The sequence below is a fragment of the Hirundo rustica genome, chromosome Z (genome assembly GCF_015227805.2).
Source record: "Hirundo rustica isolate bHirRus1 chromosome Z, bHirRus1.pri.v3, whole genome shotgun sequence".
Classification (NCBI taxonomy): Eukaryota; Metazoa; Chordata; class Aves; order Passeriformes; family Hirundinidae; genus Hirundo; species Hirundo rustica.
In genome coordinates, this window is record NC_053488.1 from 35,058,502 (window position 1) to 35,076,767 (window position 18,266).

The following is an 18,266-nucleotide window of genomic DNA, read 5'->3' on the forward strand; positions in this document are numbered from 1 at the left end:
CATGATCTAAATGTACTAAATGAAAAAAAAAAAAAGTGCAATTTCACAGTGCAGGTATTAAATATGCTCAAAGCAGACAAAGTCCTTTTCAACTCTTCTTCAATAGAAAGCTTCCTAAACCCCGTTTTCTTTTTGTTCCTTTGAGAAAATGGAGAAGCAATTAGCATTTACAGCTTAGTTCCTGCTTCCAAAATACCCCTTTAACTTTTTTTTTATTATTTTTATGGTGGATATAAATTGCACCAAATTGTCAAATCACAGCTATTTTCTATGCTACCTATACAAATAGGGCTGATTTCTGGCAAGCCATAAAACAATTATGGCTGAATTCCTGGAGCCCTTTGATATTCCAGCTTGCCTGTAGGGCTTCAAAGCCATCTTAGGGCAGCGCTAAAAATCTAATTTCCAGAAGGTTCAGAAGGAAAGTAAGGCATATCAATTCCCACATGCTCAAACATGAACACACCAAAACCTTAGCACTGGGATGATTATGTTTGAAAGCAACTTAGAGCAAACATAGACAAGATAAAGCAATGCTTTAATTCAACACTACTTCACAGAAGGCAAAGATACAGACACCTTGAGAAAGAGGGCATAAGGCACATGACACGTGATTCCCCAGCACTTTCTGCAAGCTGGGAAGCACATTTTCCTGCTTAAGCATTCAGCTCTCACCCCTTCTCATGTGGAAGCAAAGAAACAGGTGACAAATAATCATAATGTGTAAAGGGAAATACAGAAACTGTCTAAGTCTGCATAGGAAGCAAAGATATGATCCTTCCCTTTAAGGCACTGATATTGCCAGTAACTATTTACAAATACACAAGTGATTCAACAAGGACAGGAACCTGAGAATTTATATAGGTGTATTTTACATTTGTATTGTTATTATAAATATGGCAGGGTCTCCCCATCATTTAAGCTAGGAAAGCTGGTTCTTTCTGTACCAACATGATTTCTGATAACCATGAAAAATCTCTGAGAAAGGCTACGGGACAACATTAAAACACCTTTAAATAACTCCAGCAACATTTTCGCCTCTTAACATGGAATTTCAAAGAGATTCAAGTGAACGAATTGAAGACTGATTACTATTTTTCTTTACAAGTGAGAAACTTTCATATTGGCCAAGGAAAATACTATTTGAGTAACATAATTTACGTTGGTGTAGACACACAAAAAATGCAAAACATCTTTAAACTCCCTGCTATTTAAGTGTCTGCTGTTTTTTGGTTGAAGGCTAAAAAATTTTTGCCAGTAATTCCCACTGTGCACAGGCACACAGTATGAATGTAAATACACAGAGTCAATATTAAATCAGAATTATGGACTCCCTATTCTAAAGCTGTATAAATGAGTAGATGCATAATTTGTATAAATGAGGCACATGCACCCATGTCACATTTTTTCTCCTCACAGAATTAATTCACATGTTCTAGAGATGCTGCAGAAAATTAGCAGCATCCAAAACCACCAAACCCCCCCAAAACCAAAACCTAACAGACAGTGACAATTTTATACTAAATCCATCCTTCTGAGAATAAGTACCAACCTGGTGATCTCTAACAAATGGTTTGGTCAATAAAGTGAAGACCAAAAAAGAGAGAGCAACCTGAAATATTTGGCCTTTTCTGATAAATGCCCACCTCCCATTCTTTCACAGCACTGTTGAAAAAACATGCTTCTCATGACAATTTAGAATTTCCCCTAGTTTTTATGAAGTCCACTCTTCTTAACTTTGGGAATGAAAATGGCATAAATTCTTTCAACCCCATACCCGGCCTCTGCTGGAGACATTTGGCACTTAGTGTATTCTTCATCTGCAGGTAAATCATTGGGGCCCCAACACTGGTCTTGTGAAAACAATTATAGAAGTGGTTTAGATAGCAGCTATGTAATATCAATGTACAGTACAACAAGCTGCATAAAAATGAATGAAAGAAAACACTCTCTGGAGAGCAGGAAGAAGAAGCTTTGTCTTCAGTGCCTTATCTTGCATGCCAGTCTTAATTACCATTAATTTCCTTTGGTGTTTTTCATGAAGAGATACAAATGGCAGTTTTATTTTAGAATAAAATTGTTCAGTAAAAGGATGTTACAGAAAATGTCCGAGTTTAGATCAAGTGATTGAAGTTTCAAGGCAAGCAAATTCATCTAATCACTGCATTAGGTTCTAAAATCACTTATTGATAAAGTTAAAACAAAGTCTATAAAATATACGTAAACACATTTACAGATTGTGTGCAAGCTCTATATCTTAAAATAATACATCACACATCAAATGCTTATTAAACTGATTTTAAAAAAAAAGAGGTTAATTTAGTTTTTAATAAAGAAAATATTGTTGTCTAGATCTAAGGACAGACTATAAAGGCAGGAACTTAAACAAAAATGTAGAATTTTTCATTGTCTAGAATACACATATTGACAATCTCCCAGATCTAAACTACTCCTAAACACAAACTGAGAAAAAAACCCACAAAAAACAAACAAAAAACCCAAGCCACAATTCAAATATTCCATATTGAAATACAATAGCTCCTTTTTCACTGTTTCCTTAAAATGTCAATCTGCAAGTTGTTTATTAGTATTTCAACTAATGTAAATTTCAGTTCAGGCATTAAGGCAAACATGTAAGGAAATATCCCTACAGTCCAAGATCAGTAATCTAATACAACTAAACTTTTGTTTCAACACCTGCAAGGTCTACTGCGATTGTTTAACTTTGCCTCTATTATATCACAAATCCAAGGAAGTAACCTAAAGTAGATCTGCTTCATAGGAACAAATTTGTTTCTATTTGTTTCCAGGCAATATCCGCTAAAAGGGCAGCAGGAGGATGGGACAGCAATGCCTGCAGAAGCAAGCAAGTATTTTAGTGATGATGCCTGCTTTGTTTGATTTAGGTTCAAAGGCTAGTCTTGGTGTATTTGCACACAACTGCCAAAGGCACTTAAAGAGCTTGGATGGAGTTGCTTCACAGTAATTTACACACAAATACCTTACAGCATTTTTAAGCCACCTGTAATACCTTTTATTAAAAGAATCATCTAGGGAAGAATTATACAGAATAATAAAAGACAGTATCCTTACAAGAAAGGATATTAGGTGATTACAGAGACTGGTTGGAGGGTTATTACCTCCCCCTACTTGCACAGAGAGGAGTTTAAGACCACAAGATAGGGAATAAGTTTATGTTCTGGTTGCCTTTTTCATAAGAGGCAACTTCCAAAAGAGTCTTATATTAAAAAAAAAAATAAATAAATAAAGCCTGAGATGTCTCCCTGAAATATCTCTATTCTTCAAATAGCAAGGATAATGCAACTGCATTGCTATATTGTCACTTCTGTTAACCTAACTATAATGAATAATGAGTAGACTGTACATTATGGGTAGAATACTTTTTGCTGAAAAGACATCACTGCAATATTCTGCAGAAATAGGATAAAACACAGCACAACTGAAAGAAAAAACAAAACAAAACAAAACAAAACAAAACAAAAAAAAAACACACACCAAAAAAAAAACCAAACCACAAAAAAACCCCACCACACCTCAGCAAATTTGTGTTGGAACTTTTTGTTTTAGAATATTTACTAGGTACAAATGGAACCATTTACAATACTCACAGAAGCCACACACTTAAAAAACACTTCAGACACATTACTGACAGCCAGGCAAGGAAATAACTTGAGTGCCAAAAAGATTTAGACTTCACTGCAGGAATTTTATCACAGACAGGAGCAGACCTTTGCAGCTCTAGGAGACATAACCTTAACAGTGGCAACAACAAAACAGATTAGGAACCTTCACGTATTACAGAGGAATTTACAGTATCTTGTGATTTCTGTACAACAAACAAAGATTTCTTTGGCAACCTCCAAATTTAAGACTAAACAAAGCAATATATTTACAAAACACAGCTTTTGGGGTTTTTTAACTCTCAAAAAAAATAGATATGCTTTCTAAGTACGGTTCTTATCCTTATCTCTTTCTACCTTGCTGTTCCTCATGCCAATGCCTAGGTCATTCATTATTTTTAATATATCTGAAATCTACCTGTTGAGAATTTTGTTGTATAGTTAACTGACCTTGCCCAAAACTAGTTCAACTGCACTTCCATCCTCTTGTCAGCTACTAAACGTTGGGAACAATCTACATAAACACTTTCCACATTCAGTCTTCAAACACAATAAAACCATTTCAGAGCCTTCCTCCCTATTTCTTAAAAACTCCAGAGTGGATCCTCTGCAGAGTTATCCACTGGCAGCAGATATCTACCTCTGTCTCCCTGTCAGCCTGTCCACTGGGCCACTCCCTCGCATGCTGCCTGTGCTGCACAGGAGCCAGGCTGTGGAATGCAGTGCCTGCTGTGCCTGCTGTGCCTGGGCTCAGCAAAAAAAAAAACCCCAAGCCCTGCTAGACGCCGCTGGAGTAAGTGAGCACACGACACATTCTCCACAGCACCTCCACTAAGGTGGAGGTGAAGCATTCTTCTAGTGAAAGGTGGCAACTGGATATTGGGTGCAAAGGGCCTGGCATTGGATCTGGCTGAAAAGAACTAATCTTAGTATTCTGCTTATTAATGTCCATTTCTTTCCCTTAGCAAAAGCTTACACCACAGAGACAAAACAACACCATCTCAAAAAAAATATTGCAATGGTGCACAACTATTTTAAATGTAAGAGCTTTTCAGCTTTTTATGTTTAGTGATATTTAAAGAAATACTTTGTTAGAACTATTTCAAAGCAATATTCATTAGGACCTTTTCACAAGAAACAGGTTGGAGACTGTACAATTTCAATATGCTTTAGTCTTTCATAGTTTTGCTTTTCCCTGTAGTCGTACTAAGTCGTTTTAAGACACCAAGAGTACCCAGTGTGCTGAGCAAGAAGAAAACTAACAAAACAAAAACAAAAAACACCCAACAAGTATTAAAAAAAAAAAAAAAAAAACAGCCACAACAACCCAAAGCCACAAAAATAAAAATCATCTGGCATCATTCTATCTAAAAATCCCTGCCCTGGAAGATTACACCAGATCTGTACATCTCCATGTTCAGAGAGCACACAAGATTTCAAGTTTAATTTACCCTTTCCTTCTTTTCAGTAAAACATGGTGCCAGTGCTGTGATGACACAAACTCCCATTGTGTAAATTATTTTTACTAAGTTCTTCAATAAAACACTCACTTGGAATTTACATCATGTCAAATGAAATGTGCATATTTTTTGTTTTTATAGAGCCTGGTACAGGATAACAAGAAGAATTAAATCTCCACTTACCCATTTAATACTAATCAATCAAAATTCCACAAGAAATATTCTTTACAAGATAGGCTGCTTCAAGTAACAGCAAACATTTTTGGACTTGACATTTTTCCACACAGATGATGGAAATCAACATGATTGCTGGCCACGAGCCACAGTGTCAAGTAGTTCTGTTTCCACTGAATCTCCACATTTTTCCTTCCTGGATAACCTACCCTTTAAAGTTTGCATACAAAAGGTAAAATATTGTCTCCCTCTAAGTATACATACTTATACACATACTCAACTTCCCCTACAAGCCTACACCTTGTCTGTCAACCCCTATTTCAAGATATATGCTATGTTCACATTACTTCTGTCTAGAAAGAGCAAAACAGTAAGTGTCCCACTGAATTAGAAGGAATTCTTCTGCACAAGCTTTAGAACAACAGTAGCAAATAGTAAATTTAGACTTATTGCAAACCACAATATATCATAGGAGTCATCAGCAAAATCAATCCACCTCACACTGCTCCTTCAGTTCTCCTCTTGTTTTGCTTCATTATTTGTATATTATGTGTAATAGTTCACTGTAATCATAATCATCTGAAAATTGAAACATCTATGCCAGTATTTACCTTTATGACCAAGATACCCTATGAAAAATACATATATCCTACCATGCACAGTTGTTTTGTTTTTTTTTTTTTTTTACATAGAATTATGGACAATCAACTTCAGTCATACAATCACAATTTGTATGCATCAGCTGCTCAGAATATGTCTGAAATGCATTTAAAAAAAGTTACATTTTATCTATCTTTTAAATGACATTATAGCTATCAAGACCTCTGTTACCATAGCATGCGCAAATTTTAAAATCAAACTCATACAGACCCTCTGGGCTCACCCTGGGAGCACAAAGAGACAAACCTGTGCTCCTCTAGACAGCCGGTGTCAGTGCAGGAGTTTGGCACAGGATTAACAGTGTGATACAGCCTATACCTGGCAAGCAAGGGAGAGAGCTGAGCCAAAGATACTGATAAGATCTCTGATGACATACATTAATAGATTTAATTTTAAAATCAATTCTCACACAGATATTTAAGCAACCATACAAATATTTTATACAGCAGATTGTTCTTCCAGACCTTTATATACTAAAAAACACATCAAAAATGCAAAGATAACACAAAAAGCAAACAACATCTTGAATTACAAGCAAAGTGTTTTATGACACTTATGAGAAATCATAATTTTCATGCAAACATATAAGAGTGTTAGAATTTGACTCCTACTTTGTCTTCATATCTCTATCAATCACTGCCAGGAAGGGAAGAGAGAAGATGGTCACCTATGAACCAAATTCTCCTGGTTTAAAACTGCAGGTATTCATCACAAGAATGCCACAAAAATTCATGTAGTCAAAACTTCAGCAGCCTATAAACTTCATTCTGGACTAAACATTTAGGAAGTAACTGTGTTTTCCCTAGCTATTGCAAGCATCATCAACAAGCTTTACATTCAGGTTACCGTGTGAATGTATCAAATTGTCTTTTTTACAGATTCTACCAGAACAAAGGACAGATTAATCCTCTTCAGTATTTCTCCCCAAAACCTGAATGAAAACCTACAAAAACCCCAAAACCAAACCACACAAAAAAACCAATCCTAATCATACCACACAACATTGTCACAAGAATAGCCTTCATACTTAAACAGTACCACAAAAAATAGTAACAAACGTATGCCCAACATGTAGAATTTACTAAATCTTAACAGACGTCGTTATGCCTGCAGTTCGTATTGCCTAACCTGTAATTGTAAATGGTTGAAACATTTCTGACACATTTATTTTTCTAAGGATAAAATCTGTACAGATGTAAATAGTCACAATAATTACTGAACAACACAGTTAAATTTATTTAAGAAAATGAAAACAACTATCTCCAGTTTTAAAACTGATGTATCTTCTCCCTCATTTTACTAAAAAAAAAGTGATAGATTTGATCTTACACAGAATAATCTAGTTTTTCTCTAGTTTAAGCAAGTATTATTCTACAGCTATACAAAAATCTTTTGTATGACAGCCCTGAAACTATACTTCCTGCCATCTAAAATCTAAAAGAGCTATAATAAAAAAGCAAATATTAATACTGTAGCCTTACTAAGAAGTAACTAGAGTTTCATAAAACTAAAAAAAACAGTTTCAGCAACTAAGCCCTATACAAATTTAACCTAATGCGAAATACTTTTACAACTTAAGAGAGTCAGAATTGACTGGCAGTTTCTGACATAAATCAGTATTTGCCCCTGAAGAAACATGCTGACAGGGAAAAGAAAAGTAGCATTTCTCTTAAGCAGGAAAATTAAAATAAACACACATTGAACACATAAATCACAAAATTAAACCACATAAAAAACTGTGCGAATAGACTAGAAAATTTTTTGGCAGTGGAGGATGAAGTAGCCCTATTATTTCACAGTTTTTTCACACTGTTTACTCCTAAATAAAGCCTAAATATTGGCTTTGAATGTGATTATTTTTTGAGTCATATCAACAAGGGGAAATTATTTGACATCGGGTTTTCTGTACATATAGTATCCTAAAATCAAAGTCATCTATTATTTACTGAAATCACTCATGCATATATATATAATGTGATTGCTTCCTATACTGAAACTCTTTACGCTTTCTTTTAAGTCTGTGAAATGCCCTTTTGATTTGCATCTGGCTGAATTAGAAAGAGCACCTAAAATCATATGTGCACTCTCAAAGACATTCACCTTCATATTCAGTAGTAGCAAAATTAAGTCTCAAGAGTTTCCTGTTAAACAAATGAAGTTCTTCACTAGATATCAGTCGTTTCACATGACCATTCTACAGCTAAGAGCAATAACCGCCCTAAAAGATCCAGTATCAAACCTGTATCTTTTAGATTGACGGAAAAGAAATTCCTGTGTGTCTATCATACTTAGATGGTTAGGCTCAGGCAAATTCAGGGGGGGGGAAGGGCAAAGAAAACAGAGCTAAAACTGATCTAAACTCTCACAAATGTAGCTATGTTATATATATAATATTATAACAAAATACACAGCATAAAACTGGTTTAGTAATCTTGATGGTCTGCCTGTACTGGCCAGTATGAAAGGAAACCTTCAATCATGTGGGAAGAATCTGCTTATGGTTGCCTACCCTCACACCACTCAGTTCACTAAAATTAATAGAGTTAAGACTCTCATTGACTTTAAATGGAGCACAAAATGTTTGGGGTTTTTTTACAGTTAAAATTTCTGAAAAGGTAAAATAATTAAGCAAGAATAGCAAAAGGCATCTTTTACCATAACTAAATATATTTCAAACTGTCATGATTCACTAAAATCTTATTCTGCACTAACAGACCTTAATGAAAACAACAAATGCTGGAAATGTGAACTTTCTAGAAGACAATGGAAGTTGGTCCTTCCTGTGCTAGAATACCGAGCAGCTTTACTTCTACCACTTCGCCATATCATTGTAAAACTTATTGAGCTAAGAGATGCACTAAGCAGCTTTGCTCTCGGATCCACAGAGAAAAGCAACATCTCCCACTTTTAAAGTTACAACAGTCCAGTTGACCAAACCAACACTTTCACATTGACTAAACTATTAGCAAAGAAACACTGCCCACCTTTTTTTTTTTTTAATAGGAAAAATTTAGTTTGCCAAAATGTGCCACTGATTAACAGAAATTTAACCACTCAGAACACACTAATTCCAATGCCATTTTTGAGGCGTGCTTATGAGCCGTCAAAAGATACATTTCCTTATCCAACTGAAATAGTGTTAAGAGGAAGAATAAGTCAGGCAACTGTTAAAGAGCGTCAGCATTTGCTGGGCAAGAAGAAAATATTTCTACATTGCCTAGCACTCATACAATTAGTGAGACATATTATGATGCAAGAACAACAGCTCCTCTTTTGGAGGCATTATAGCAGTGGATCAAAACTAACCGCAATCAGGTGACACACCTTGTTTCACAGACATGCTTTAAAATACTACACTTCTACACACAGGACTATTTTCTTCACATGAATGGTGAAAGAAAAGCAGCACATACTTTGAAATAAAGGTAGAATCTTAATATTTCTCCCTATCTTCTCTCAACCAATTTATATCAGCAGACAAGATATGCAAACAGCGGTATTTGTTGATTGCATGACCACCCCAGCAAGCTTTTGTTTTGCAAATATAAATCAAAATTGAGTCTGGGCATAACTCTACCCTGTTTAATGTGACTAGCAGTCTGTTTGTCACAGCCCCAAGAAACTACTCATGGAAATCAGACAGCAGGAGCAGGCCATCGAACGGGATAAAGTAAAAAGGACAAATCACTACACTCCTGCATGCTCTTCCATGCAAGGATAAACTTAGGCACTCAGTCATCCTAAGGCAAACAAAGCCATAAAACCACTGCCAAGACCAGGATTTTAAGGTGAGATAGACTGAAAGACAAAGAATAGTATTTTATTAAGTCAGTCAAGCTTATCTACACTTTGTCCTCTGTTAGTCACTATCACCCTTCCATCCTGCCAACACACACAAACCAACCTGCTCTGCACTCCAGTGACTGAACACCACGCCAGTAATGTTGCCACCTTAAAACTAATGCAACTTTGGGATACAGGACCCTGCTTGCTCTGTAGCAACTAGTAGCAGAGCAAACACTTGGACACACCTTTGCAAACTCACTGCCAACCTCTAGTATTTCCAAAATTTCTATCATCAACAGAAGAGCAAAGCCATAGTTGTAGCTGGCAAACTGACAGTTTATCCAGCTCTTCTCATAAATTTGCAAAGCAAATGACCTGGCAATAATTTATCTCCCTTGCCTCCCCTGGTAGCTGGAATTACTGTGTCCCTAACAAAAAGTGACCTAACAACAGAAATACTTTATGAGTTAATAACACCAATCTTAGCTTGTTGATTTATTATTTTCAAACTTATCCACTTTACAGAGAGACATAATGAACTGATTTTTTTCCTAACAGGCATGCATCTTAGAGCAGCCACTCTTTATCATGAATTCAGGGATAAAAAGAATGCTTATCTGACAAGCAGGTGTTATCACGGCTAGCCGGTATACTAGTACTTGCTTTTGATTAACACTACGCACCTAATTTCAGCCTGCTAGACCCATGGATCAGGAAAACTTTGTGAAATTACCAAGTATCTCCAAGTGGTAAGCTTTCCTGCGCTAAAATAATAAAGTATATAACTGCAGACAATATGATGGAAAACAGGTAGTTTGACTAACACTTCAAACATGCAAATCATTCCTATTAAATATTTAACACTTGAGGTATCAAGCCAAACTATTAGCACTGATTTATAGAGACCAAAAAAACACCTTGGAATATTTCTGTCAAAAATTTTAAAAGTACTTCTAAATTAGAAAGACAAACTGCTCCCATTTACAAGGCACACATTCCCACCACCCCTTAAAACACTTTACAACAGCAGAAAACACTCTAAGTAATTCATAGATAGATCATTCCTCTAATGTGATTTCAAGGACCTGATGTTTCTTCGGTATCAGTAGTCTCAGGAGGCTAAGCAAAGCCTAGAAGTGAATGGAGCACCTCCCATCCAAGTTACAATCTGCTGAATGAGAATGCCTGCAGAGTTCTCCTACTATCCAAGGCAGGTACAAGCACTGTACAAGACCCCTCCAAGGCTATCTAAGGCATCCTTCCCAGCAGTTGCCACATCATTAAAATGATGCATACAAACAAAACCCCAAAATAAACACTTTAAAACAACTACTTAAATGACTGTATAACTGAACTCAGCAGCTGGAGACACGAAGCAAGTACCAAATGATGTATCCCTCACTTGCAAAAGTCCTGAACTATATTCTTATTAGCAAGCTTCACATCACACCTAGCAACGAAATTTGGGTAGCAGAATCATGTTCCCAGAGGCCAGAGAGCAAATAAATAAACATAGCAGAAATAATAAAAGCAGAGGGGACCACCACCAACCCCTATGCAGACCAGGCTTCAAGTATTAAGCACACTTGCTACTGCTGCTTTCATACAATACATCATCTAATTCACTGAATATGAATAATACTGTCTCTGCTATTTAGGCTTCTCCTAGGAGAGAAACTCCTCAGGAGTTTTTCTGCCAAACTATTTAGATTGACTTAAAATCATGTTTTTTACACAAGAAATAGAAGAAAGCAAGAGGAACAATTGCTGGACAATTTAATTCAACAGTAATACTGCAGTATTTCACACAATTCACTGAAAACTGTCTGTGTAGTACTGCACAGATTTAAATAAATCCAAAAAAATATACTGATGGTATGAAACTAAATGGGAATTAATTGCCTGTACTTCAGAGGATGAACTCGGGAGCTGAAATACTGTAATTCTTACTCTCTGATACTTTAAGGAAGGAAAAGTATTCTAGAGAAAACACAGTCACTGACATTTAAAAAGTCACAGCTTGGTATATTCCAACAGAGAAATATTAAATTGAACTATATGTTTTTATCTAACCACAAATCAAAGTGGTTTTGTCTCAACACTCAAAATTTTCTTGTCTTTTGCTCCATGTGCATTTAATTTATCCCCCCATAGCTCCAAGTAGACAGGATTTATGATGATGTTGGGCTAAGGAACTGGAGAAGCACTAGATGCCAATAAAGACTGCGGATCAAATGAAAGATAACTCCTAAGCATTGCGCCTATATAGATAAATAAATGTGCACACTTCTTTTATGTGTACAGTTACCTCAACCAATCCCACTACAACAACCAAGACAAGCAAAGACTAAGGAAATAGATCTGAAAACAAAAGGCTTCTTACATCTCTCCCAGCCAGACTTGCATGGGTACAAATGCACCACACATACACACCTTTTGAGACTTCTTTATGTACTCACAAAAAGATGAAGCCTGGGAGATGAACAAGCAGGAAGGAGATAAAGCAATCCAAACGCAAGTCCCCAAATCGGAACACCAACACATGTACAGGCATCCCTCATTCGGTCATACAGGACATCGGCAAAAAACACCACCAGCCGGAAGTAACACGAGGGCAAAAATCGCTAGTGAGGACCTACGCTGGGACAGAAGCTAACTCCGTGCCACCCACCACCGAGAGACCAGGAGTCGGGATCTAGACCCACGGATGGACCAAGCTCTGCGACCACAGGCAACCGCGAGTGGACATCCCCGCGGCAGCAAGTGCGTGAAGAGGCAGAGACCAGCCCCTCCCGACCCCGGAGAGCCCTACGAGCGGCGGGAGAGAGCCCCGGCAGCCCACCACCGCACTGGCGGCCGCTTTTGTTCTCCACCGAGACCGGCAGAGACCCACCGCCTGCGCCCGCTCCGGGCCACCTCCAAGCGCTCATCCCAGGGGAGAACCCACTACCTCTTTTCGGCCGGGGGAAGCTCTCGTGCAGGTGAAAGATGACTTTCTCCACAAAGTGCTGAATGTTGCTATGCTCCGGCCCTCTGACAAACACCATCCAGTCGTGGGTGAAGCCTTCCACGGTGGGTTTCTTCCTGACCTGGGCTCGGTGTCCCAGCTCCAGCTTCACCTGTACGGCACACTGCGGAGAAAGAGGCGAGGAGCGGCCGGTGAGCGCCTCAACTAGCGGAGATGGGGCTGCCGGCCGGGGGGAACCGGACCCATCGCGGGCAGTACGGGGACGCACGGACACACCCGTACCATAAACACGGCAGAAAGGATTTAGTAGAGGGAAGAGTTAGCAAAACCAGCAAGGCACCGCTGCAACAATAAAAAAAAAACGGCCCCGCAGGCGAGGGCGTAAGACAGCTCTCCTTGTCACCGGGAGAGCGCGGAGAGGCGACCCGGGGCCCGCTGTCAGGGACGCTCCGTCCTGCCCTCGGCGCCTCCGCGCTCGCTGCCCGCGCTGCGGCGGCAGGACCACTGCTCCCAGTGCGTGCGCGCGCCGCGCCGCCGCCGGGAGAAGCGGGAGGCAGGGAAAGCCGCATGCGAAGAGAAATTCCCGGTCACGCCAGCCCCTTCCCGGCGTCGCCGGGCAGCGCGGGGCGGAGGGCCGGAGGAGACCCGCGCTACTCACTCACCGAGCCGGCCATGCCTGGGGTGCCGGTTCCGCCGGGGCGCTCGCTGCCGTCCCCCACCCCCACCGCGCAGCCCTAATTCATGAGGACGTGGAGGAGATGGCGGGCGCGCAGACAAGCGGCGAGCGGGCGGCAAGCATCCTCTGTTTTGCTGCTCCGGCCGGCTGTGGCTGCCGGCTCTGGCTCACGGCTCCCCGCGCTGGCGCTCTCGCTCCCCGCGCTCCCGCTCCCCGCCCGCGGCAGCCCCAGCGCTCGCCCCAACCCCGCCGGCCAGCGCAGCGCCCGCCGCGCATGCGCACCGGGTGCCTGAGTGACACCGAGAGAGGGACGCAGTAGTAGGTGCCGGGGGCGGCACCGACGAGCCGCGACAGCCAATGGTGCGCAAGCTCCCCCACGCGGCCCCGCCCCCGCCCCGCCCCGCCGCCCTTAAAGTAACAGGCTGCGGCCCGGCCGGCGCCCGCGGCGGTGCTGCGAGCCCGGCCTGCTGCTGGCCGGGGCTCGAGGGCCCTGGCGACAGCTCTGCCACAGCCCGCGCCAACAAGCGTCTCCGAAAAGCCCCCGATGAACCCCCTAGCACAAACAAAGAAAGGAGGACAGCAAGGGACTGCCCGACTTGCACGGGGATGGCAGGTGATGATGAACATACGGCGGGCGGGAAATAACAAACGGGATTCTTCGACACACGTTTGTAGCGCCAGCTGCTATTTCTACCTCCTACGGGTTGAGAGTCTCTTAAAACACTGCTCCAAGCATTTCCGTATCTCTTCCGTACTGTGGGAGATAACGTGGGGATTCCTGCACGGGAATCTGACACTGAGGGGATGAAGTGATTTACTGGGAATGTCTAAATCACAGTGCTGACGTTCGTGAGATTACTATTTTCCAACAGCCATCAAATTGTCAAAAATTGCCGGTAGTAACTTTTGGCACGTTGAAAGCTCGTTTGGTACATTGGATAATTATATTTTTGACAACCTTGCAGCGGCAGTGATAACCCAGTGACGGGACGCAGCACAGCGATCCTTTCCGAGAGCAGCGTGCCGAGCACCGATGGAACACCCTTCCCGGGCCTTCCAGGTGTCACCAAGAGATGGCGCGCAGAGGCCTCCAGCGAATGTCCTCATTTGACCTCTCCAGAAAAACCATGATTTCTATCTTCTCTGTTTTCATTTCGGGAACGAGCACGTGTTGTCCAAAGTTTAGCATGACTTAATAATGTCTTCAAAACTACTGAGCTGCATCTTCCTTTTCTTAAAGATGTTGTAAGCTACTTGATAAAATCAGTACTAAGAATTGAAAAGGATGAACACAATTTGTAACAATTCCACGAGTTACAAGGTGACTTGAAGTGTATATGAATATCCATGTTTTAAAATTCTGATATGCACATCTGAAACATCACTTATCTTCTAAGTAATCTTGCATTAGGCAAGCCAGCAAATATAAGAACTCCTGCTGAGTCCATAAATACACCAAAGCTGATTCTGGCAAGTTTAAAACTTTGTTCTTGAGTAAGGCCTATGCATGTGAGCAAGGGCAGAGAAGCCTGGGCCGAGTTTAATGCAATGTGCTTACAGCTGTCAGAACCCATCTGAACACAGCATTATCTTCCTAGTTTGGGATTCTACTGGATGGAATGGAGCTGGATCGTCCTCTGGACTCTTTCTATGATGACTTATCTCTTATGTATTTGGACAATTATTTGTCCTCTTGACTTAAAATGGGGCTGAATCACTACAAGCTGTTTTCCTATAACACATACTAGCGTCACAATGGAAATGCTTCTGTTACCTAACTTCATCCATTCTAAGTCTTTTTAGCTACTTAACTGAGACCACTTAGTTGAGTAATCATTATTCAGAAACATCTGCTGATTCAGGCTCAAATTTGGAAAAGAAAAGGAATTTGTTTACTGTTTGTCAGTTGTGAAGCAATGTTGATTTTTAAACAACAAAAAACCCCTAACACAGCATTTGTATTCAAGCTCAAGAGGTGGAGATCCAATTACAGCTATGCTTTAAAAATCTAAAAATTTCATGCATTCCAAATATAACCTTTGTCTGACAGGAGCAGAATCAAAGAATGATCTTGAGCTGTTAAGTGACAAACTGGTGCAACTATAGACTTCATTTTGGATTAACAGTTAAAATAAACATTCTTTGATCTCTTTATAGCAGATGGATGTAATCGTGCATATGAATGTGCAAAGACACTAGCTTAAAGAAGTACAGAGTTATAAAGGTGAAGGCAATTTTCTACAAGTGCTATGCAGTACTGCTTAAACAAGGCTTATCAGGGAATAATTACTCAGCTGCTGGAAAATAAGAGACATTTAAGTTATGTTCTTAGAGATGTTCAACCACCTAAATATTCACATGATCAACTCCTGCAAAATGCTTGCACTTTTTATGTGTGCTGAAATAACTGATACAACTGTATGCTTCCTGGAAGGCACCAATCCCTGTGTTCAGATGTCTTCAGTCATACCTTCATCAAGCTGTGGCACATGATGCATAGATCCCAGATGTCTGACTTAACATGGAACACAAGTCACCATTTCTGCTCAGTATACAGCTAACTGTATATAGAGCGTAGATGTGTTAGTGCAGCATTATATCTGACCTAACAGGAGCTGTATTTCATAGCTGTACTTTGGATGATTCCACACATGACTGAAAGGAATTGCTGCCTTTCTGTATTGTTTTCTTACACAAGGCAGATATGTCTTATGCCACAAAAAAGAAGACTGTTTCCCAGCTCATTTGGATACATTGAATTGTCTTCAATATTTCCAACACAGCTGTTTTAAATTTCTATTTGAAGTTCAAATTTTGTGACCCAAGTCTGACTGATTCTTAAATAGGCCTTGTTTTCAAATATTTCAAAAAAAGCAATGAACTGAAAAAACTAATATTACTGGCTATAAATGAAACCACAGTGCCTTTTAAATGTATCATCAGTCTGAATTTCTCTATATTTGAGACCTTTTCTTATGCACAAAATATAAAAAAATCATAGCCAATCTTTATCCAAGCCGGATAGTGATTACAATGGCCTGAACCAGAGCCGAAAGTTAAAATAAGCTTGCAGCTGATCTTACACATACAACAAGGACTATGTCTAAGTTTCTTTGTAATGTCACTCTGGCTGCCTGGACCTAATGGCAGAATACTGTGTCAGGATTGGCTTTCTTTGGTTGAGGGTGAACAAATGCCAAGCTGCCTGAGCCAAATGTGTGCCTGTTTTGAGGTTTTATTGGCTTGTCAATTTCTAATCGCAAATCAAACAGAAAATAAGCACTTTAGGTGGAAACATATAAACCCCCTCCCCAAAAGAAAAGATCTGCATGGGCTGCATGATTTAGAAAACAATATAAACAGTTATAATAACTCACCACTGGTCACATCAGAGGAATGAAATAATAGCAGTAGAAGATAAATGCAAAAAGGGGTCTTGGCTATGCACAATATTACAGTATAAAAGGTTAAAAAAAATTTTAGTGGCCTTTGGGGACACACAAGGAAATTCATCGAGAGTGGAAAGGTCTTGTTGAAAGACCTACAAGGAAGTATTTAGGGATTTATTTCCTCACAATGGCGGTGCCCCTAGAGTAAATGCTCCTGTTAGTCAAAGAAATAAGGTCAAATTTTGTACTGTTTACAGCTGTGTAATGACAAAGTTCAGAGAACTTGTTTTGGATTTCCCCAGCCATAGCCAGGACAGTCTGATCACACGTGCAAGGGATATATTAGAGAGTAACTTCACTGAAATCAGTGTTCTTAGTTTCTGGTCTGAGAGGAAATCATCCCATTAGCAATCAGTCAAGTATAAAGCAATTATGTGACCATCTTCACTCTCCATCAGGTTCTTGTGGTGGCAGCAAACTCAATTTGAATCCAAGTCATGGCACCAAAAACACTGTCGTGGATTGACCCTGTCTGCAAGCCAGGCATCCACCAAACTCTCTCTCTCACTCTCGTATGCAGCTGGACAAGGGAGAGAAAATACAAACAAAGGGTTCATGGGTTGAGATAGGGATAGAGAGAGACTACTCATGGAATACCATCATGGATGAAACAGGCTTGAATTAGAGATATTAACTGAATTTATTACTAACAAAATCGGAGCAGGATAATGAGAAGTAAAGTAAGACCTTAAAAACATCTTATTCCCACTCCTTCCTCCTTCCCAGCTCTACCTCCTTCCCTCACAATAGCGCATGGAGAGAGGGAATGGGGGTTATGGTCAGTTCATCACATGTTGCTTCTCCCAGTGCCTGGGGAGAGGAGTCCTTCCCCTGTTCCAGCATCGGGTACCTCCCACGGGAGATAGTTCTCCATGAACTTCTCCCAAGTGAGTCCATTCCATGGGCAGCAGTCCTCCACAAACTGCTGCAAGGTGGGTCACTCTTCCACAGGGTGCAGTCCTTCAAGCACAGGCTGCTCCAGCGTGGGTCCCTCATGGGATCACAAGTCCTCCCAGCAAATCTGCTCTGGTGTGGGCTCCTCTCTCTCCCCAGGTCTGCAGGTCCCTGCCAAGAGCCTGCTCCAGCACAGGCTTCCCACAGGGTCACAGCCTCATCTCAGGCATCCCCCTGTGTCACCGAGACACACAAAGCAGCCACACGCAGACAAGAGGTTCCTCCGATCCAGCTCAAAGCTGAGTCCAGGCCGAGAGAGCCTCTTTGTTTTATTTCTTACTGTTTATACATCTGTGGGTCTAGCAGAAGATTGGCTTTTAGAGTTTTCACCTCTCAAGCCAACTGGCCAGACCAGCCGTCAGTTACAATTGTTTTCAGGTTAGAAATATACAAACAAAGGACAGAGAATGAAAAACAAAGGATTTTTTTATGTTACATATGTGGGAAAAGTTAGAAAACTGCTCTTAATATCGTGCAGTAACTAAAAATCTGACTCCA

The 18,266-nt window shown here is 40.3% G+C and overlaps 1 protein-coding gene across 3 annotated transcripts in view; it reads right to left on the bottom strand.

Annotated features, from left to right (window-relative positions):
* Positions 1-13,560, bottom strand: part of MLLT3 (MLLT3 super elongation complex subunit) — a 129,355-nt gene extending 115,795 nt beyond the window's left edge. For all 3 annotated transcript variants that reach the window (XM_040090703.2, XM_040090702.2, XM_040090701.2), the window contains exons 1-2: positions 13,352-13,560; positions 12,672-12,852 (exon numbers count right to left, since the gene is read on the bottom strand). In XM_040090703.2, the coding sequence (XP_039946637.1) occupies positions 12,672-12,852; positions 13,352-13,363 (193 nt within the window). In that variant the 5' untranslated portion in view covers positions 13,364-13,560. The remainder of the gene's footprint in view (positions 1-12,671; positions 12,853-13,351) is intronic.
* Positions 13,561-18,266: the final 4,706 nt, after the last annotated feature.